Source organism: Plecotus auritus (assembly GCF_963455305.1).
Source record: "Plecotus auritus genome assembly, chromosome: 7".
In the NCBI taxonomy this organism is placed as follows: Eukaryota; Metazoa; Chordata; class Mammalia; order Chiroptera; family Vespertilionidae; genus Plecotus; species Plecotus auritus.
The window spans coordinates 23,409,007-23,429,389 of NC_137774.1; the positions used below are offsets into that span (position 1 = coordinate 23,409,007).

Sequence of the window (20,383 nt, forward strand, 5' to 3'; positions counted from 1 at the left end):
TCCACGAAGGGTGCCTCGTTAGAAAGATGTTGGGGAACTATTTACATAATCCAGTCCAGCCGATAAAAAATGATAGAAAGGATTATTTTGAGGTTCTCTCCTTTCAACAAGAATAAATCACCTATTCCTGACAGTGGACACCATCTATGCCATAGAAATACCAATGAACTCTACTAACCAAGACACAAAATTTAGTCAAGTATGTGATGTCTGTCATCCTCAAGGCTCTCATCTCCCCTCCTGGCTGTGCCAATAAAGTGTCTTGAGGCTATCACCCTCATCTGTCAACTACACAAAATAATATTCCACTGTCTCACAAAACTGCTTCTTATTTTTCAACTACAGTTTGCATTTAATATGATTCTGTATTGGTTTCAGGTGTGCAGCATATTCCGGTGGTCGGCAAACTCATTAGTCAGCAGAGCCAAACATCAACAGTACAACGACTGAGATTTCTTTTGAGAGCCAAATTTTTTAAACTTAAACTTCTTCTAACGCCACTTCTTCAAAATAGACTCACCCAGACCGTGGTATTTTGTGGAAGAGCCACACTCAAGGGGCCAAAGAGCTGCAAGTGGCTCGCGAGCCGCAGTTTGCCGACCACGGGGTTAGACCATCATATACTTTACAAAGTGTTCCCCCTGATATTTTCAGTACCCAACTGGCACCATAGATAGTTATCACAATATTATTGACTTTATTTCCTATGACTGTACTTTACATCCCCACGACTATTCTGTAACTACCAATCTGTACTTCTCAATCCTTTCACCTTTTCACCCAATCTTCCAACCCCTCTCCCCTCTGGAAACCATCAAGTCTGCACTCTGTATCTGAGTCTGTTTCAGTTTTTCACAGAAATGCTTCAAAGGGACTCGTCGAAAGACTGCAGAATGAACGAATGCAAAAAGCCTAACCTAAAGGACTCCTGGTTTATCATTCCAAAAGTATCTGGTTAATATTTTCACAAACGTTTTCTTCTAAAATGTACACTAGAGGATCAAGCTAAGGTTATCTATTTCATAGTTTTAGTCTCAATTTGGAATCTAAATTTTTGCAATCAGGAGGCAAAGATTTTATAACAATAACCTTTTCTTCCCATGGCAAAAATAAATAAAATAAATAACCAAATTACACAAACACATAAATATAGTATCAAAAAATAGCCTTTCTAATTTTCAAACTGCACTGCTCACATACACGCTACCTAGCAGAAAGTCCCAGTCTATGTTGATCCTAAAAGACATAGAGTAATCAATGCATGACATTTCATTCAAAAGCATACTTCTTAATTAAAAAAACAAATAAATTAAAGCATATTTATTAGGTAATGGCCAAAAAAGTCATCTACATAGAAAATTTTTTCAAATATTCAAATAGTGTGCTCAGCTAAGAGCCAGATATTTTAAAGCCATTTTTGATAGAGATCTTTTTTAAATGTATATTCCATGGTTCCCTGAATTCACAGACCCTCGTGAGAAGCAATAGTCATCATTTTGAAAGGTTGGTGTTGCTGTGTTCACAAACACTGGAGAAACCCACATTGATTTGCTTCCATTATCACTAGTTTTCGTTTCACCTCCTTCAACTGCCATCTATCTTGAGATTTCATTGTTAAAGAAGATTTAAAAATTTATGTTGCTATATCCACTTAATGTTAATTATGGCTAAATATTATGGGGAAAAAAACACAGGACAAAGGCCCATTAAAATAGTGCAAAACAACACACTCTAACAAACAGTATGTATCACTTAGTTAAAAGATTTCATTTCTATACTCATATTGTGTAAACTAATTCTACTCATACAAAAATGTGCTTTTATATATGTGCATACACATATTCCACAGGCATTTTTAGAGCTAGAAAAATGAGTATAGGTATGGTGCATAAGAAAGTTTCCACCTTTTCAATGTCGTTAAATAAATAAGAATATTGAATTGTGGCATTACATAAGAGGTAGCTAATCTCCTAAAATTTAAAGTCAACATAATCTAACTCTCAATTCTAATAACCATTTTGCCTCACTAGATCCTAATAAGTACATATTCTCCTTTCTAAAACAAAAGCATACTACGGAAAAGTACAGTTAACAATTCTTCATTTTACTTTTAGAGTCAATGTTTTTAGAAACTCAGTGGACCTCAAGAGTTACAGTGTATTGGGATAAAAGCAAATTGTTTTTCTGCTCTTCAAAAACATTTTACAGCTGGAATCAGCAGAACATCAGCCACTCAGCACTATCCCAACTTTATAAGCATGACTTCTTTAAAGATTAACTGTTGCCTCCAGCTAAACTTTGAAAACAAGTGAAGGGGGAAAAAACCAACCCGCTATAATATTAGGACTAATTCTAACAAGTTTACAATGTTTGTGAACAAAGTAAAAAAGAACTAGATATTTAAAAACTTGGGTTTCTGAATTTAAATAAAGACAAAATTCAAGAAAAGCGCAATAAATGAAGATTCTTCCATTACTAGAGTAATTAAAAAGGCACAAGACATACAATTTAGAGGGCACCCTCCCAGAAGCTTGGTCCTAATGGAGAGTTCACCTGAACTCATTTAGAAAACCAAAGAATTTAACCACGCTCTGTAACACTCTGCCTTGTTTTTCTTGGTAAGAATAACTCAAAAGAGTTCAGACCTTTGTGGGGGCGTGGAGAACCTGACGTCTGCATTTATGGCCAACTGACTTTCAACAAGGATACAAAGGCAAGTCAATGAGGAAAGAATAATTTTTCAACAAATGATGGGTCATCTGGATATCATGTGCAAAAGAATTAAACTGAACCTTGACCTCACACAGCATACAAAAATTAACTGTAAATGAATCAAAGACATATAAGAACGTATATACATAAATCACAGACACAGACCACAGTGTGGTGATCGCCAGAGGAGAGGGGAGGTGTGGGCTGGGTGGAGGTGGGCAAAAGGGGTGGGGTGGGGATGGAGACATCTGTATTAGTGTCAACAGTAAAAATAAAGTTAAAAAATGAAAAAGCTACAAGTATTAACTTCATGTAACAAAATATAGTCGTAAATCTTCACAACCTTACGTTAGGCAATGTTTTCTTAGATATAACACCAAAAATAAGCGATAAAAAAATAGATAAATCCGACTTCGTCAAAACTAAAACTTTTGTGCCTCAAAGGACACCACAAAGAAAAAGAAAAGACAACTCACAGAATTGGAGTTTTGCAAAACATGTTCCTGATAACTGACTACATCTAGAATATAAACAGAACTATGTCAATGTGGAAAATACAACTCAATATAAAATTTAACAAAGAAGATAAAAGACGGCAAATGCAAATTAAAAGTAGAATCAAATACCACTTCATGAGACCCTAATAGAATGGCTATAATCAAAGAACAGTAATGATTGTCAGCATGAATGTGGAGAAACTGGACCCTCAGACACTGCTGGTGGTGATGTAAAATGCTGCAATCACTCTGCCTGGCAGCTCTTCAAATAGAGAAGGATAGAATTACCATATGACCAAGCAATTTGATTCCTAGGTACATACCCAAGAGAAATGAAAATTCATGTCCACACAAATACTTATATCCAAAAGAAATGAAAAAATATTTCCCCATAAAAACCTTTTACTCAAAAAAAGCATTATTCATAATAGCCTAAAAATGGAAACTAAAGGTCCATCAATTAATAGACAAAATGTGTTATTAAACACACTATTATTCAGCAATAAAAAGAAATTAAGAATAACATTCCATCATCTGAATATACCAGTCTATCTGTCCACTCACCCACTAAAGAACAACTTGGTGGCTTCTACATTTTGGCAATGTGCATAAAGCTGCTATAAATACCATGGGCATGTTTTTTTTTAAGTGGACATAAGTTTTCAAATCCTTTATGTAAATGCCCAATGACAGATAAATGTCTAGTTTTGTGAGAAACTATCAAACTGTCCGTTAGAGTGGTTGTACTATTTTGCATTCCCAGGAGCAATATATGAGATTTCCTATTGCTCTACATCTTTGCCAGCTTTGTCTAATAATGTGGCATCTCATTGTTGTTGTTTAAATGTGATTTTATTGATCTTTTTTAAGAGAGAAATGAAGGGAGAGGGATAGTGAGATACAAAGATCCATGAGAGAGAAACATCGATAGGCTGCCTCCTGCATGCCCCCACACTGGGGACTGAGCCTGCAATCCGTGCATGTGCCCCAACCAGGAATCCAACCATTGACCTCCTGGTTCATGGGTTCACACACAACCACTAAGCCAAACCAGCCAGACTGTTTAAATTTAAATTTCACTGATGAACTACCATTGAGAGCATATTTTCATATGCTTACTTGCCATCTGAATATCTTCTTTTTTCTATTTAAGGTCTTTGGCCCATTTTTTAATCAGTTTGTTTTCTTCCTGTTGAGTTTTCAGTCTATGTATAGTCTGGATAACAGTCCTTTATTAGATGTGTCCCTTACAAACATTTTCTCCCAGTCTGTGGCTGGTCATCTCATTCTATTGACAATGTATTTTACAGAGCACAAGTTTTTAATTGCAATAAAGTCCACCTTATCAATTACTTATTTCATGAATTGTGCCTTTGGTGTTGCATCTAAAAAGCCATCTCCATACCCCAAAGTCATCTAGGTTTTCTCCTGTTATAGTCTTTGTGTATTGCACTTATAATTAATTTTAGTTAATTTTTGCGAAGGATGTAAGGTCTATATCTAGATTCAGTTTTTGGCACATGAATGTCCACTTGTTGCAGCACCTTTTGTTGAAGATACCTTTGCTCCATTGTACTACCTTTCCTTATTTGTCAAAGATCTATGTCTGTACTCTCTATTCTGTCCCACTGATACATCTGTCTATTCTTTTGCCAATGTCAACACTAAAAGTGAACCCTAAGACAAACTTTTGGCATTATATGTTTTATGGGTTGGATAAATGTATACTGACATATATCCATCATTGTAATATGATAGAGTATTTTCACCGCCCTACAAATCCTCTGTGCCTATTTATCATCTCTGCCCTCCCCATTACCCCAGCAACCACTGATCTTTTAACTATCTCCATATCTTTGCCCTTACGCATCCATAGACTTTTCATGAAAGTATAGGTAAAATTTTATGTTTGGCTTTTCTTAACAATATCTCATAAGCAGTTTACATATTGCCATGAAAGTATCATGAAAATAATTGTACATGCTAATTTAAAAAAAGAAACATCATGAGTAGAAGAGTACTGCCATTATAAGGCTAAACAGGTGGAATAATGTGCAGAGAATAAGAAAGTCTTAAGTGATTTCATTGAACATATTTGCTGAGTGTCCACTATGTACCACGCACAAGGCTGTGAAACACCATGGCAGCGTAACCCATTGTATATAAATGAGAAACCAAAAGAAGAAGAAAGATAGATTTGACTTTTACCTTGAGTTGGACTGAGTTCTCACATTAACATTCCAAACTTTTCTTAGATAATTTACAAATTTGCTTCGAAACATTAAAGAAAAAAAAAAGCTCCTATTTCAAAAATTAAAAATAATTGTGCATTTTTAAGATCCTTTAAATTCATTCCTTACATTTCTTATTCATCATGAACATATATGAAGAACACACACCAATACTAAGAAATAACATTAGGACTATAAGGAATACATGTTCCTCCTCCACATAAAAATGGGGGCCAAAGAGTCACTTACTTACTGTATAATCTTTTGCTCTCTCTCTCTCTGGAGACTTCCTATCTACGTTTCAACTTAAGCACACTGGAAATGACTGCTAATGACACCTATCAGTCCTTGTCTTTTGTTTTCCTAATCATACATGGGTTTTAGATTTCCACATCAGACAGCTGCTCAGGGCCACCTTTTCTGTACAGCCAAAGACAAAGGTGTCTCATTTCTCATCATACTGGCTGCGTTCCCTTTCCAGTTCTCTATCAGCTCTCTTTACCTGATCCTTCACCCCTTTGGCACAAATTCCCAAGATGCTTTCTCTGATGGACACAGCTGTCTCTACTAATTTTACAGTCCCGATTCATACATAACTAAGGTACTCACAATTGTATTACACAAGAGCTTTTCAATTTTAGAAGTTAAATGCTTGCACCATCAAAACAATAGCCTCATAGACCATGGAACAGAATTGAGAATCCAGAAACAAACCTACATGTGTATGGGCAACCAATTTTCAACAAAGGAGCCAAAAACACACAATAGAGAAAATAAATAAATGGTGCTGAGAAAATTAAAAGGCCACATGCTAAAGAATGAAACTGGACTGCTGTCACCATACACAAAAATTAACTCAAAATGGATCGAAGACCTAAGTATTAGATCCCATGAAAAAATAAAATACATAGAAAAAAAAACATAGGTAGTAAACTTATGGATCTTGGTGTCAGAGAGGACTTTATAAATTTGACCCCCAAAGGCAGGGAAGTTAAAATAAAAATACGAAAACATCCTCAAATTTACTGGCTATAAGGGAAATGCAAATGAAAACCACAGTGAGATATATCACTTCACACCTATCAGAATAGCTGTTATGAAAATGTCAACACACAAGTTGCCAAAGATATGAAGAAAAGGGAACTGTCATACACTATTGGTGGAATTGTAAGTTGGTATAGCCACATGAAAAATAGTATGGTGATTCCTCAAAATTTTAAAATCAGAACTACTGTAACACCCAGCAATTCTACTTCTGGGCATTTATTCAAAGAAAATGAAAACACATTTGAAAGCTATATGCATCCCTATGTTCACTGCAGTATTATTTATCATCGCCAAGACATGGAAACAACCTAGGTGTCCATGCTAATTAAAAAAAAAAAAAAAAAAGATAAATGGATAAAGAAATGTGATACACACACACACACACACACACACACACACACACACACACTCTGGAATATTACTTAGCCATTAAAAAGAATAAAATCTTACTATTTGTGACAACATGGATATTATGCTAAGTGAAATAGACAGAGACAGACAAAAATTACCGTCTTACTAGACTACAGTAGAAAAAAAAATTCTAGCTCCAGACTTCCTTCAGAATCAATTCTTGCTGGAATTTTCATCCTTCTGGCCTGCCCTACAAATCTTAGACTTGTCCATTACCTTTTTAAAAAATCCCTCTCCCTCTCTACCTGTGTGTGTAGATTCTATGCTTATTTCTGCACTTCTGGGCAGTAAAGTCTGAGGATGTGGGGAAAAGGAGGAGGGAGAAAGACAGGCTCACACATTTCACCCACGTGTGGGCTAGAGGGGGTCAATGTGGGGGAGAAAGAGACATCTGCAATATTTTCAACAATAAAGATTAAAAAATTTTAAATTCCTCATGTGTGATAATACAGTTACCTCAAATATGTTATGATAATTTATTAAACAACTGCTTTAAAAGTACAACATAGATACATGAGGAGAATATATACGAAGAAACTGAGGCAATCTAGTACAAGGCTTGCTTAGTAATATGTGGAAAACGTGTTGTGGGTTGAAAATTCATACCATAAAATTATAGTACTAAATAAGACATCAACAGAAACATAGGAATATCCTAATAATTGAATGCCAGGAAATATCAAGTTGATACATACTTGTTACAAAAAACTTTTTTGTGAAAGTACAGCTATCAAAGGCAGCAATTTTCTCCTGCAAGACTACGACGAGGATCCTAAAATTAGAAAGAAAAACAATTTTTTAAAAATGTGAGTGTGATAAGTAAGTTAAATCATCTAGATTTAAACAAGTATCTATCTTTAAAACTTTAAAAAATCAAGCATTTCTTATACAATTTAGGCTAGAAATATATGCCTCATAAAAGGCAAAAATATAACCATAAAACCCTTAATAATCAAGATAGACATTACAGGAATAAAAGTGACAGAGAACCAACTACATCTCAAAAAAAATTTTTCCTCTGAACAAAATTTTGTCTCCACTCATTATAAATCAAATAAATCTATATTCATTAAGAATGTATAAGATCAATAAATTGCTGGCTACTTACTAAAAGTGTTTTTCCACTTCTGGCTCAAAGTCATGGAATTAAACATAAAATGGATTTATCTAATTTGTCACTTAAAATTATTGCTGAATTTCCCAACACAAAAGCAAAAAAAAAAAAAAAAACAAACAAAAAAACTCAGACAACTATTATTCAGTGCAAATGAGTCATTTCTGATTGACTCAATATATTAAAAGTTAATCAGACTCCATATGAACTATAAGTTCTCCCAGAGATTTACAAATAATTAGGAAAATAATTTAGTTATAAATTTTCTTAAAGTGAAATTCCTAAAATACATCCCAAATAAAGTTATATTACAAACTGCATTTTGTTCCTTGCAAAGACATTAACAGGCAAATTTCAAAGTTTTTAAAAATCAAATAAAGACTATAATGATTGGCAAGTATTTAACATACTCGTTTTTGAATAATTTGATATATCATAGGATAATTACATTATCCCAACAACAATGTATTCCTCCTATCTATAATAATAAAAGCATAATATGCTAATTAGACTGGATGTCCTTCCAGAAGATCTTCCAGACAAAGCCGGGGCGGTGAGGGAAGCCCACATCCCGGGTATCTGAAGGCAGCCTGAGGGAAGCCTGGGTCCCGGATGCCAGAGGGAGCCGGTGCTGGCAGCCGGGGGAAGGAAGGCCTACTCTTGCACGAATTTCATGCATCAGGCCTCTAGTTTCCTATAATTTTGAGTTTGACATTACTGAAGTCAAAATATGCATAACAATTAGACCTTCAATATGAATTGTATACTATCACTGAGTTTTTCTTTGCCTGTTTCTTTCATTCAAATGCTTTTACATTAGTATCAAAGCCAATGTGTTCTTTATATTTATCACTATGGCTACCCTTCCTACTATGTTCAACCTTTCTGAGTCACTTTCCGCAATATTCCTTTAAAATCTAACCTGAATCTTTTATTATAAAATTTATTTTATATTGACACAGCACAAAGTATTTCATTTTCCATGTTCTGTGTGTTTGCTTTTTAATGCAATGGAAGAATTGTACTTTGCACCCATGACCTTCATCAAGACATTTACGATCATAGGGCTTCAGTTTGCGCAAACGTAAAATGTAAAGTGTTGAGTAATAGAAGATTCTTAGGGTCCCTTTCTCCTTCAATGTTCTCATTATTACCAGGTCAGGCAAAAGTTCAACCCAGATCTGAAAATTTTCCTAGAGGATTTAACAAAACAGATCTTAATGAAGGGAAACATTAGCTCAATTGAGTCTTAAGGAATAAGGAAAAAAATCTTTTTTGCAGTTCACAGTCCTAAAAGGAAAACACATTTCATATCATAAACCAATAAACACAGAAGTACATACATCATAAATACTAAAAAGTTAAGTGATACATATAAAATTATTTCAAATAACCTTGGTATGCTTGCTCAGATACTTTCTTTTCTTTTCCATTTCATTTTTAAAACACTGGTTATAATTCACTAAATTTAATTCAAAATTCACTAATGAGTCAAGACTAAAAATTTGAAAACATTTGTTAAGAAATCTTCAGAGGTACTCCATTTAGCAAAAGGTGGTTTTGCAATTAAAAAAAAAAAAATCAAAGGTAGTCAATTATACTGGCAGGGTTCCACATGCCCAGGAGATATGTTACTTTGTAAAAGAAATACATGAAAAAATGCTTACCGCTTATTGCAATGAAGATCATAGATAGGAGTTTTAAACTGAATGGACTTGACCATTTCCCCAGTACGAAGTGAATACAGATCCACACAACAGTAAGGTGGGCTAGTGCTAAAAAAAAAAAAAAAAAAAAAAAAAAAAGAAAGCAAGAAAAAAGACAAATGCCATTAGTTTTCACAAGGTAGGATGGCCAGTAAACTCTATATTTTCTGGGTGAAAAGGTGATGAGCTTGAGAAATACAGATTGGTAGTTACAAGATAGTCATGGGAATGTAAAGTATAAGCAAGGAAGTATAGTCAATAATATTGTAATGTCTCTGTATGGGGTCATGTGGGTACTAGAAATATCAGGGAAACACTCTGTAAAGTATATGAGTGTCTAGCCACTATGCCATACACCTGAAACCAATACAAAATAATATTGAATGTAAACTGTTAATGAAAAAAAATTAATTAAAAAAAATGTTAGTGAGAATGTGGAGAAAAGGGAACCCTTTTACACTGTTGGTGGGAATGGGAACTGGTGCAGCCACTATGGAAAACAGTATGAAGGTTCCTCAAAAAATTTGTAATTTGCCCTAGCCAGTTTGGCTCAGTGGATACAGCATCAGCCTGCAGACTGATGGGTCCCAAGTCAATTCCGGTCAAGGGCACATGCTCGGGTTGTGGGCTCGATCCCCAGTGGGGGTGCGTGCAGGAAGCAGCCAATTGATGATTCTCTCACATCATTGATGTTTCTCTCTCTCTCCCTCTCCTTTCCTCTCTGAAATCAATAAAAAATTGTAATTTGTTATTCATAATAACAAAAACAGCTAAGTGTTGATCAATAAAGGAATGGATATATTGTGATATATTAATGTAATGGAATGTTTCTAGAGTATTACTCAGCAATTTCAAAGAACAAATTATCCATACAATAGAGATGAAACTCAAACCATTATGAAGTAAAAAAAAAAAAAAAAAAGTGAAGACATAAAAGTTTACATAGTGTGTGAGTCCCTTCCAGTGAAAAACTAGAAAGGCAAAACTATAATAGGAAGCATATCAGTGGTTGCCAGGGACCAGGGAAGGAGGGGAACTATTTAGCATAAAGTGGCATGAGAAATTTTTGGGGAGTGATGGAAATATTGTTGTGTCATGATTATATTGGGTATTCACACAACTGTATACAATTGGCAAAACCAGGTCGGGGAGGGGAAAATCTAGTAAAACTTCAACTTCAATTTCTAAAATTAACACAAGGCAAAAATTCTTCTCTTAATGTTCCCAATAATTAAACCAATCCTCTGCTGAGAAGCAATGAGTTAATAATAAATGAAATTTAACATTTTGCCAGACCAGCTGGGAAGTAAAAAACAGCTTGTCACATTCAATTAGCAGCTCATTACAGCTACTGGTACATAGAAACTTGAATTCTGATCATTTCACTGGCATCATACACTGTCACAACTGAGATTGTTCCTGCAGAAAGCCTCCCATAGAGGTAGACAAAACAAATGCAATGAAGGCTGTTTAGAGTTGACTTAACAAGACTTGATAGAATTAAAAATTCTATTGGTATGTGCAAAACCCTGCTTATTCAATGCCTAATAGAATAAAGATAACTTTTTAAAGTAAGAGTTTTCAGGAAGTCACACATTCATAAAGGAGTCACACATTCTGTCAATAACACAACTGTGTACACGCTTGGCATATCCTTTTGTTCTCTACTTTCTCTCTTTTCAAAAGACTTGACCATTTCCTTGGGACACAGTTCAAGACAATCTTAATTTTCCTCATGGGTAGGCTGACAAGAAAGCTCTCCATAACATCAGCAGTAAGCATGCCCCATAACAGGAAGGGCACATGTTATACTAAAGCAAGCAGACATGACATACAAAGCTTTTACTTAGTACTCTCGTATACCCTAAACAGTGCCCCAGAAAATAAGACAATTAAAGTTAGATATCAGCAGAATGAAAATAAAGAAAATTAAAACAGCTTATGGTCAACACTGTAAATCAATTAAGCTAAATCAATTTACAGAAGACTCCACCCAACAAAAGCAGAATACACTTTCTTCTGAAGTGCCCACAATTATATTTAAGCATGGACACTTGTGATCTATTCCATTATATCACACTTTAAAAATCTATATAGTTAAAAGTCTTCCTAAACCATGTATCTCTGATCATTTATTCTGGTTTCAGAACCTATCAATTACACCTACCCTAGCTGGTTTGGCTCAGTGTATAAAGCATCAGCCTGCGGACTGAAGGGTCCCAGGTTCGATTCCAGTCAAGGGCATATGCCTGGTTGCGGGCTCGATCCCCAGTAAGGGGTGTGCAGGAGGGAGCCAATCACTAATTCTCTCTCATCATTGATGTTTCTCTCTCTCACTCTCCCTCTCCCTTCCTCTCTAAATCAATAAAAATATTTTTTAAATGACACCCCATTGCCACAGAATAAAGGTCAACCTTTTATCTAAACCAGTGGTCAGCAACCATGGCTCGCAAGCCACATGCGGCTCTTTGGCCCCTTGAGTGTGGCTCTTCCACAAAATACTACACGGCCTGGGCTAGTCTATTTTGAAGAAATGGCATTAGAAGAAGTTTAAGTTTAAAAAATTTGGCTCTCAAAAGAAATTTCAATCGTTGTACTGTTGCTATTTGGCTCTGTTGACTAATGAGTTTGCCGACGACTGATCTAAGCAAATAAAGCCCCCGTAATATGGACCAAATTGTTTTAAATATTTAGTGTACATTTTCTTGTTGTACTCTAGTTCATATAGCATTAGTGACTTTTTTTTTAAATGGCTTTATTGATATCTAGAGAGAGAGGAAGAGAAAGGGACAGAGAGACAGAAACATCAATGAGAGAGGAACATCGTCAATCAGCTGCCTCCTGTATGCCCTCACCAGGGACCGAGCCTACAACCCAGGCATGTGCCCTAAAAGGGAATCCAATCGTCAACCTCCTGGTTTCTGGGTCAGTGCTCAACTGCTGAACCACACTGGCCAGGCAATTTATGACTTTTTTACTCATGGTCCTTTATTCCACCCCCATCTCCAGACATCTAATGATTCTCATCATTGATGTTTCTATTTCGCTCTCCTTCTCCCTTCCTCTCTGAAATCAATAAAAATATTTTTTTAAGTGGATTCTCTCCCAGTCAAGCCTTGAGAGCAGCCTTGTAAGACCCTAAACTCAGGACCCAGTTTGTCCTTCTGCCATTGTACTACTTCAAAATAACATCGGGTTGCCTTTTCACCTACTATATTTGAAAATTAAATTTCAGCATTGTAACTGAAGTTATAATTTACTGTTTATATTTTAATCTATCTAATTAATTTCTTTACATAAAGTAGTATATGGACAATTACATTATACTAATAAACTTTTACATAATTTTTTTAATATATTTTATTGATATTTTACAGAGAGGAAGGAAGAGGGACAGAGAGCTAGAAACATCGATGAGAGAGAAACATCGATCAGCTGCCTCCTGCACACCTCCCACTGGGGATGTGCCCGCAACCAAGGTACATGCCCTTGACCGGAATCGAACCCGGGACCCTTCAGTCCGCAGGCCGACGCTCTATCCACTGAGCCAAACTGGTTTCGGCTACATAATTTTTTAAAATTTTATCAACATAAACTATTCTGAGACAAATCTCAGTGGGTGTCTATTTCTCCAGTTCTTCTGTAACACATTAACATTGTTAGTATCCTAACTTACTTTTTTAAAGCAATAGAGACAGTTTACAAAATAATAAAGCTGGAAAACTACTGAACATCAAATATTTGAAATCAAAAAAAGTTATTTTAATCTTCATAAGTTATATCAGTAATTTGTTCTTAATGAATTGAGGTTACACAGTTAAAAGGTTTGCCCAAATGTACATAACCACATCATTTGGTTGAGTGATCATCAGAATTCTCAATCCATCACTTCAGAATTCTTTTATATACAAATAATACTATACATCTTGTAAACATGGGGAAATATTCTGACAGTCTGTTTCAGATCTAACAATTACTACTTAAAGAAAAAGTCAACAATACAGTGAGGTCAAGACAAATGAACCACTTAAAGAACTCTGAGTTGGAACTGAAATTAAGATTTTTAGGTATGTACAGCTAAGTATTGCTGTTGAAGTACATCTTTTCATGTTAGAATTAATAATCCCTTTTCTGTCAAAAACTAGGTTATTAACTTCTAAAGAATAATAAATGACCCAGGTATCTTGAGCCTTTTGTGAAGAGTTAGTATAATGTTGAATACTTTTGCATTTTTTTATGTATAAAGAAATGATGGTGGACCTTATGCTCTATTTTTGAAATTTAAATACTACCAAAAAACAGTATATTAGCTAATTTTTTTATGCTTTATGGGGGAAAAGGAGTTACAAAGAATACAATATTAAACTCCTATACTCAAATTTATAAATATCTAAAATATTTAAATTTCAAATCTCAGTCTAATTTTAATTTTTATAATGCTTTTTTTAAAACCTTTTTAAAATATGATTTTGTTGATTTTTAGATAGAAAGGGGGAGTGAGAGAAAGATAGAAACACCAACCAACCACCTCCTGCACGCCCCTGTACTGGGGACATAGCCTCAACGTAGGCATGTGACCTGACCAGGAACTGAACTGGTGACCTCTTGGTGCATGGGATGATGCTCAATCCATTGAGCCACACCAGCCGGGTAATAATAATATGCTTTTTGCTTTATATTAATATATTTTATTAGAATCATAGCCATTTCTTATCCTGGACAATGTTTTCAAAATAATATTTTTTTTGTAATGCAATACAATGAGCATCACCTTAAAGCAATGTGAAATATGGCTTTTATGATTTGAAAATTCTAAACATTAATACTGTTTTCCTTTACAAACACTTTTATTATTTTTATTCATGATATTTAACAGATTGGAACCAAATTAGGAAAAGCGGAACAAAGTATCTGAGAAAGTGACATTTTCCAAGAATGTGCATGTATAAGTGAAACACAAAATAGCAAAGACATCTTAAATCTACCACAAATTGCAAGAAGCATGGAAACACTTATTTTTAAATGGGAAAAAGCTGCACAACCTTCAACATGTGTTACTGAATCTAATCCTTTAAATATAAGAGGAAAATTTTTGATAGAATTACATTATTTGTATTCTTATTCGGTTCCTAAAGAACAAAAGCCACTTGGTTGCATGTTTTATTAAGTAATTAAAAAGAAAATGGAAACTTAACCATATTAAAAGCTAAGTTTGTGATTATCCTATTTAATATTTTTCTTCAGCAAAGTTCTGAATAAACACTGGTTAATTAAACCTTCCAACACTACCCCAAGTTGCAAGAGTGGTAGTAGTGGAGCCTTTATTTGGGAGGCAACCAGCAGGCAGAAGTAACATCGCCACATAAAAGTAGGGGGTAATGTTAGAATTGGGGGTCGAATCAGATGTTCTTTACATACTGCATTACAGGCAACCAAAGACATCCTGCATTTGATTTTTTTTTTAAATAAGTTTCTGTTCATTGCAATGAAATACAAAGATGAGTTGGAAATACTCTACCTTTAAGGGAGAATTTAAAATAATTAGGTATGTGTTTTTTTAAACCGGATAGAATATAAAGTTATAATACAAGAAAATATGTTTAATATATCACAGTGAAAAGCAAAGGCAATGAAAATTCTAATTATGAAAAATACGTTACAGGGGAAAAGAAAAGCCTGCAGTTGACTTCATATATCCATCCTATATAATAAAAAGCTAATACACAAATTGACCAAACATCAGAACAACTGGTTGCGCACTGACCACCAGGGGGCCGATGCTCAATGCAGGAGCTGCTGCCTGGTGATCAGTGCACTCCCACAGGGGGAGTTCACGGCTGGCGAGCGCAGTGGCAGTGGAGGTGGCGGGAGCCTCTCTCGCCTCCATGGCAGCGCTAAGGATGTCTGACTATGGGGAACGGGCCTAAGCCAGCAGTTGGACATGCCCCAAGGGCTCCTGGACTGCAAGAGGGCGCAGGCCGGGCTGAGGGACCCTCCCCCGCAAGTGCACAAATTTCATGCACCATGTTATTATATATAACATCCTATATATAATAAAAGCCTAATATGCTAAGTGTCCGGTCTTCCAGTCATCTGTTCAAGCAATCAAAGCGTAATATGCTAATGATATGCTAAGGCCGCTCAACCGCTTGCTATGATGTACACTGACCACCAGGGGATAGACACTCCGACTGGTAGGTTAGATTGCTGCTGGAGTCCCGCCGATCAGGACTGAGAGAGACGGACCGGACACCCCTGGAGCCCTCCTGCAGTCCCTCTCCAGCTGGCCAACCTCCCGCATCCCTCCCCGGCCCCAATCGTGCATCGGTGGAGTCGCTCGGCCTGGCCTGCACCCTCTCACAATCCAGGACCCCTCAGGGGATGTTGGAGAGCTGGTTTCGGCCTGATCCTGCGGCCAGGCTGAGGGACCCCACTGGTGCACGAATTTATGCACTGGGCCTCTAGTTTGTTATATTAGTGGTTGCTTTAGTACAACACTTAAATTTTTAATAGGAAAATTTTTAAAAATTTTTATTATATGATCAGCCAACTTTGTCCCAAATCCAACCCCACTGCCAGTATCACTGGAACGTAGCCACACTCACTTTTTCTTTATTTTCTATGGCTGGGTTGAGTAGTTGCCATAAAAACCATATGGTCAACTAAGCTTAAAACATTTCATACATGGTAAACAAAATTTCAATGATCTATAGGCTGGTTTTTTTTTTTTTTTTCCTAATGTAATGGGGCTGTTTTACACTGTCCTTCTCAGGGGTCTTATAGTATTTGCTTCAGTTGTTGTGGAGGAATTCAAGGTGAGCCTAGTTCCTTAAAAACTAGGAACTCTACAATAAGACATCATGGGATTAACTATTCTAATTTTTTACATTACCGCCATTGCATTACTTTGCCTCTCTTATTTGGGAGCAATATATATGTTCTAGTTTTCTTCCCATTTTCTCAAGCTCTCATTTTATCCAGTTTCCTACCTATTCTCCCTTCAGTGCCTTCCAATTTCTTCATCAACTGTGATGCATATTTTTCCCCCATCTATTTCTTCCCATAGGTTTTGTCTCTCCTATTATATTCACCCTTTCTTCCCAGAGTTCTTCTATTTGTTTTTGTTTTCTTCCTTCATAGGTAATAAATTATATAAAATTATTCTGAAATATTTGTTTACAATTATCAATTGATCAATAGCAACCCTATTCTACTGATTGTTTTGCACTTACCAGTAATATCTTGCTGAGTTAGGTTTTTCATTTGCCCGTATCATGTAAGTTTTCAAAGAAAAAGTTGTTCATAATATTGCTTTTAATGACCATGAGATCTGTAGTAATGCCCCTTCATTTACTCTTGATATTGGTAATTTGTGTCTTCTATTTTTCTTGATCCATCTCACTGAAGGGTTATCACTTATATTAATGTTTTCAAAGAACTAACTTTTGGCTTAACTGATTTTTCTCTGTTTTCTTTCACTGTTTTCCACTTATTATTTTCTACCACTCATTTTAGGTAAACTTTCTCATCTTTTTCTGATTCATAGGTGAAAAGCTTTAGATCTTTCTTTTTCTCAAATGAGAGCATTTAGTGCTTTAAACATCCATCCCTCTATCCCTTTTGTTACATCCCAAATTTTCTGTTATTTTTTAACCTTCCTATTTTTTGTGAGTTCTGCTTGTCCCATAGTTTAATTTCCAAACTTTGTATAAATTTCCCAGAGATGTTCGTTATTGATTTCTAATTTAATTGCATTATGGTTATAAAAGATATTCTATTATATTACCACCCAGCATATGCAAACTATGGACTTCAGGTAATAATGACATGAGCAATCATCCTATGACAGTTAAAATTTTGTAAAAGAAAGCAATAAAATATCTTGGAAAAGTACTTCTATCAATAGCAACTTCAAATATTGAATATTTAATATTAAGTTGCTGATATTCATTCAATAATTGATTAGAAACACATAAGAGAACAAAATAACAAAGATTGAAATGGCAGCTTTGCCTTCAATGGCATCAGGTTTCCAAAATATCAAAAACAAACACATCTCTCTTATTTATATAGCAAATACTATAATAAGCCAGGATTATTATAACCATTATACAGTATTCTTTTAAATTAATTATTCAGAATACCAAAATATCGCTTTGTAATTCCGTATATAAAAAAGTTTCATTGATAATAGCAGAAATGTTAATAAATTGTTCACTATTTTGTACTTTTGAAAGATATGAATTTAATGAGTCTAAAGTCATGTATCAGAGGGATACAAAGAACAGAGACAAACAGAAAAGTTAACATTTTGCTTAATGACTAAGAAATACATCATGAAGTTCCCCCAAAATAGAAAAATAGTTAATTTTCAGTCACTATATTAAAAAGGAACTATGAATAGTAAACAAATATATTTTTTAAATTTATGTTGTTTATAGTAGAAGCAATAGCATTTCAACAAAACAATGCAAAATCCTGTTTGGATTTATTTCATAACTGCTTATTTGTTATGATATACAACGTATATACAGAAGCATTTTGCATATCAACACATACCTATAAGCAAAGTTTAACTGAGAAACATGGGATACTTTAAATGAGAACACTAAAGTCTGGCCCAACTCACCAAAAGATGATAATTATACTAACTTCTGTTAAGCAAGCACAGAGGCCAAATACACTATACTGTGTAAAAGCATGTGTGTTTTTATTACTCCAATCTACCCTAAAACTTTATAAATGTGCAAAAAGATTAAGTAAACATATGAAATCAATACAAACCAACTTACTAAACATGTCAAAGAAACCTACAGTTCATTATAGCACTTTAGACACATTGAGAAATGAAGAAGTGCTAAAGTTAACAGCTTATATGAAATCTACTTCTCAAAATCAAGGAATATCAGAATGTACCTAGAGAGAATTTAGAAAGAATATATGTAAAAACCTATAACTTCTATTAATTCCCTTCTCAATAATTAAAATGACAACGGAAAATCTGAGCTTTTTTTTTTTTTTTTTTTTACAGGACACCTGAATTTATGGTTTCGAATCAATTCCTGTAATTTGACTTATTAAAGTACCAAAAAATCATTATTTGTACACCATAGAATGTTTGTTTGTAAGTTGGAAGGAATATTTATATTCATATTGGCTAAATGTTTTTACATTAAACAATATATGATAAAGCCATATCATGTTACTTCTTCATCCCCTTTACCCCCCAGAAACTGAGCTGTTCAGTCATCCAAGGCCACATTAGCCCCCTCATCAGGACACAATTCTAGGCCTGTGGGTTTTGGAGATCTAAAAAGGAGCTAAAAATAAAATATATATACTGTTATAAGCACATATTTGTTGTACAAATAATATCCATTTATATTTACACATCAATGTAGCTAAATCGTGGTATCAGGTGTAGAAATAAAGCAGATGAGATTTCAAATGAAGTATAAATTAAAATTGCAACAGCACCAAATGCCTAAAGATATAGATTTGGTTAAGACATAAGTAGTTTTTCAGTTTTAACGGTATTATTACCATAAAAGAATACCTTTTACACAGTAGTAAGAAGAAAAATGTTTTTCTTATTTGGCTGCTCTTGTAAAGATAAGTGGAATGCAGGGCGGGGGAGCAAAAGTTGTGAAATACATATATTACATCCAATGTGGAAAACCATTTTGAAACAATATGCTGGAAGTGAAAATGTGTAACTGCTTTCCACTGATCAAAACGTTTTTATAAATATAATTTTGAAATGTGGCAATTTAAAGAAATAACCCTCCTTCACAATTCACAAATAAAACTAATATATGAATGGTCATTGATGCAATGCAAAAGTATAACTGCACAAAATGAAAAATATTAAGGTTATACTAAAGCAATTTGTAACCACAGCTAACCACCGCAAGATGCGAATTTCTGACACAACCTTATAATTTTAGATTTCATTATGAGGAATAAAAAAAAAACTAATACTACCTTTACAAACTAAAGCTATTTCTATACAATACCTAAATAAAAGACTGCCAAAATAAATTTCTACCCAAGTGAAACCATGATTTTATTTGCATTTCAAAAGAGTGTGATTACTATTTTTCAAGAATTCTCTAAAAGGATTTAAGAAGATCAGCAAAGGGCTGGAGCTGAAGTTACAAGTTAGCACAGACCTTCATAGGAAATAAGGGCAGGCTAACTGAAATCTGGGCTGTCTTAGAATATGGAATACATAAATTGCAGTCACTATAGAATCACTGATTCTAACAGCAAAGGATGAAAAGCAGGTGGTTAGCACAAAAGTTATTCTATTTCAAAAATGTGTACAAGCCAGAAATGTTAAGACAGACAAATGGAATGATGTAATGTTTCAGAGAAATGCCTCTAAGATTCTAGTCCCAGTCAGATGGACAGCTAAAAATGGAAACTGGAAATTCCCGTTTCAACTTCCAGGATTAAGCAATTTAACAGTTATCAGTGTGACTCTACAAAGTTGATTCAAATTCATTTTAAAAAACATACTTTAAGATCCAAATTCTCCTTTAAAATGGACAGAATGCTTTTTCTCACTTAAAAATAATTTCTTTACATTTTGAACCTACATTTTAAAATAAAGAAGAAACTTTAAAAAAATTTTAGAAAGCCTACTTCAGGCAACCCTCAGTT

At 34.7% G+C, this 20,383-nt stretch overlaps 1 protein-coding gene across 18 annotated transcripts in view; it reads right to left on the reverse strand.

Moving 5' to 3' along the window:
* BCAS3 (BCAS3 microtubule associated cell migration factor) overlaps nt 1-20,383 on the reverse strand; it is a 490,554-nt gene that overhangs the window by 379,073 nt on the left and 91,098 nt on the right. For all 18 annotated transcript variants that reach the window (XM_080677777.1, XM_080677775.1, XM_080677776.1 and 15 more), the window contains exons 8-9: nt 9,680-9,787; nt 7,594-7,670 (exon numbers count right to left, since the gene is read on the reverse strand). In XM_080677777.1, the coding sequence (XP_080533903.1) occupies nt 7,594-7,670; nt 9,680-9,787 (185 nt within the window). The remainder of the gene's footprint in view (nt 1-7,593; nt 7,671-9,679; nt 9,788-20,383) is intronic.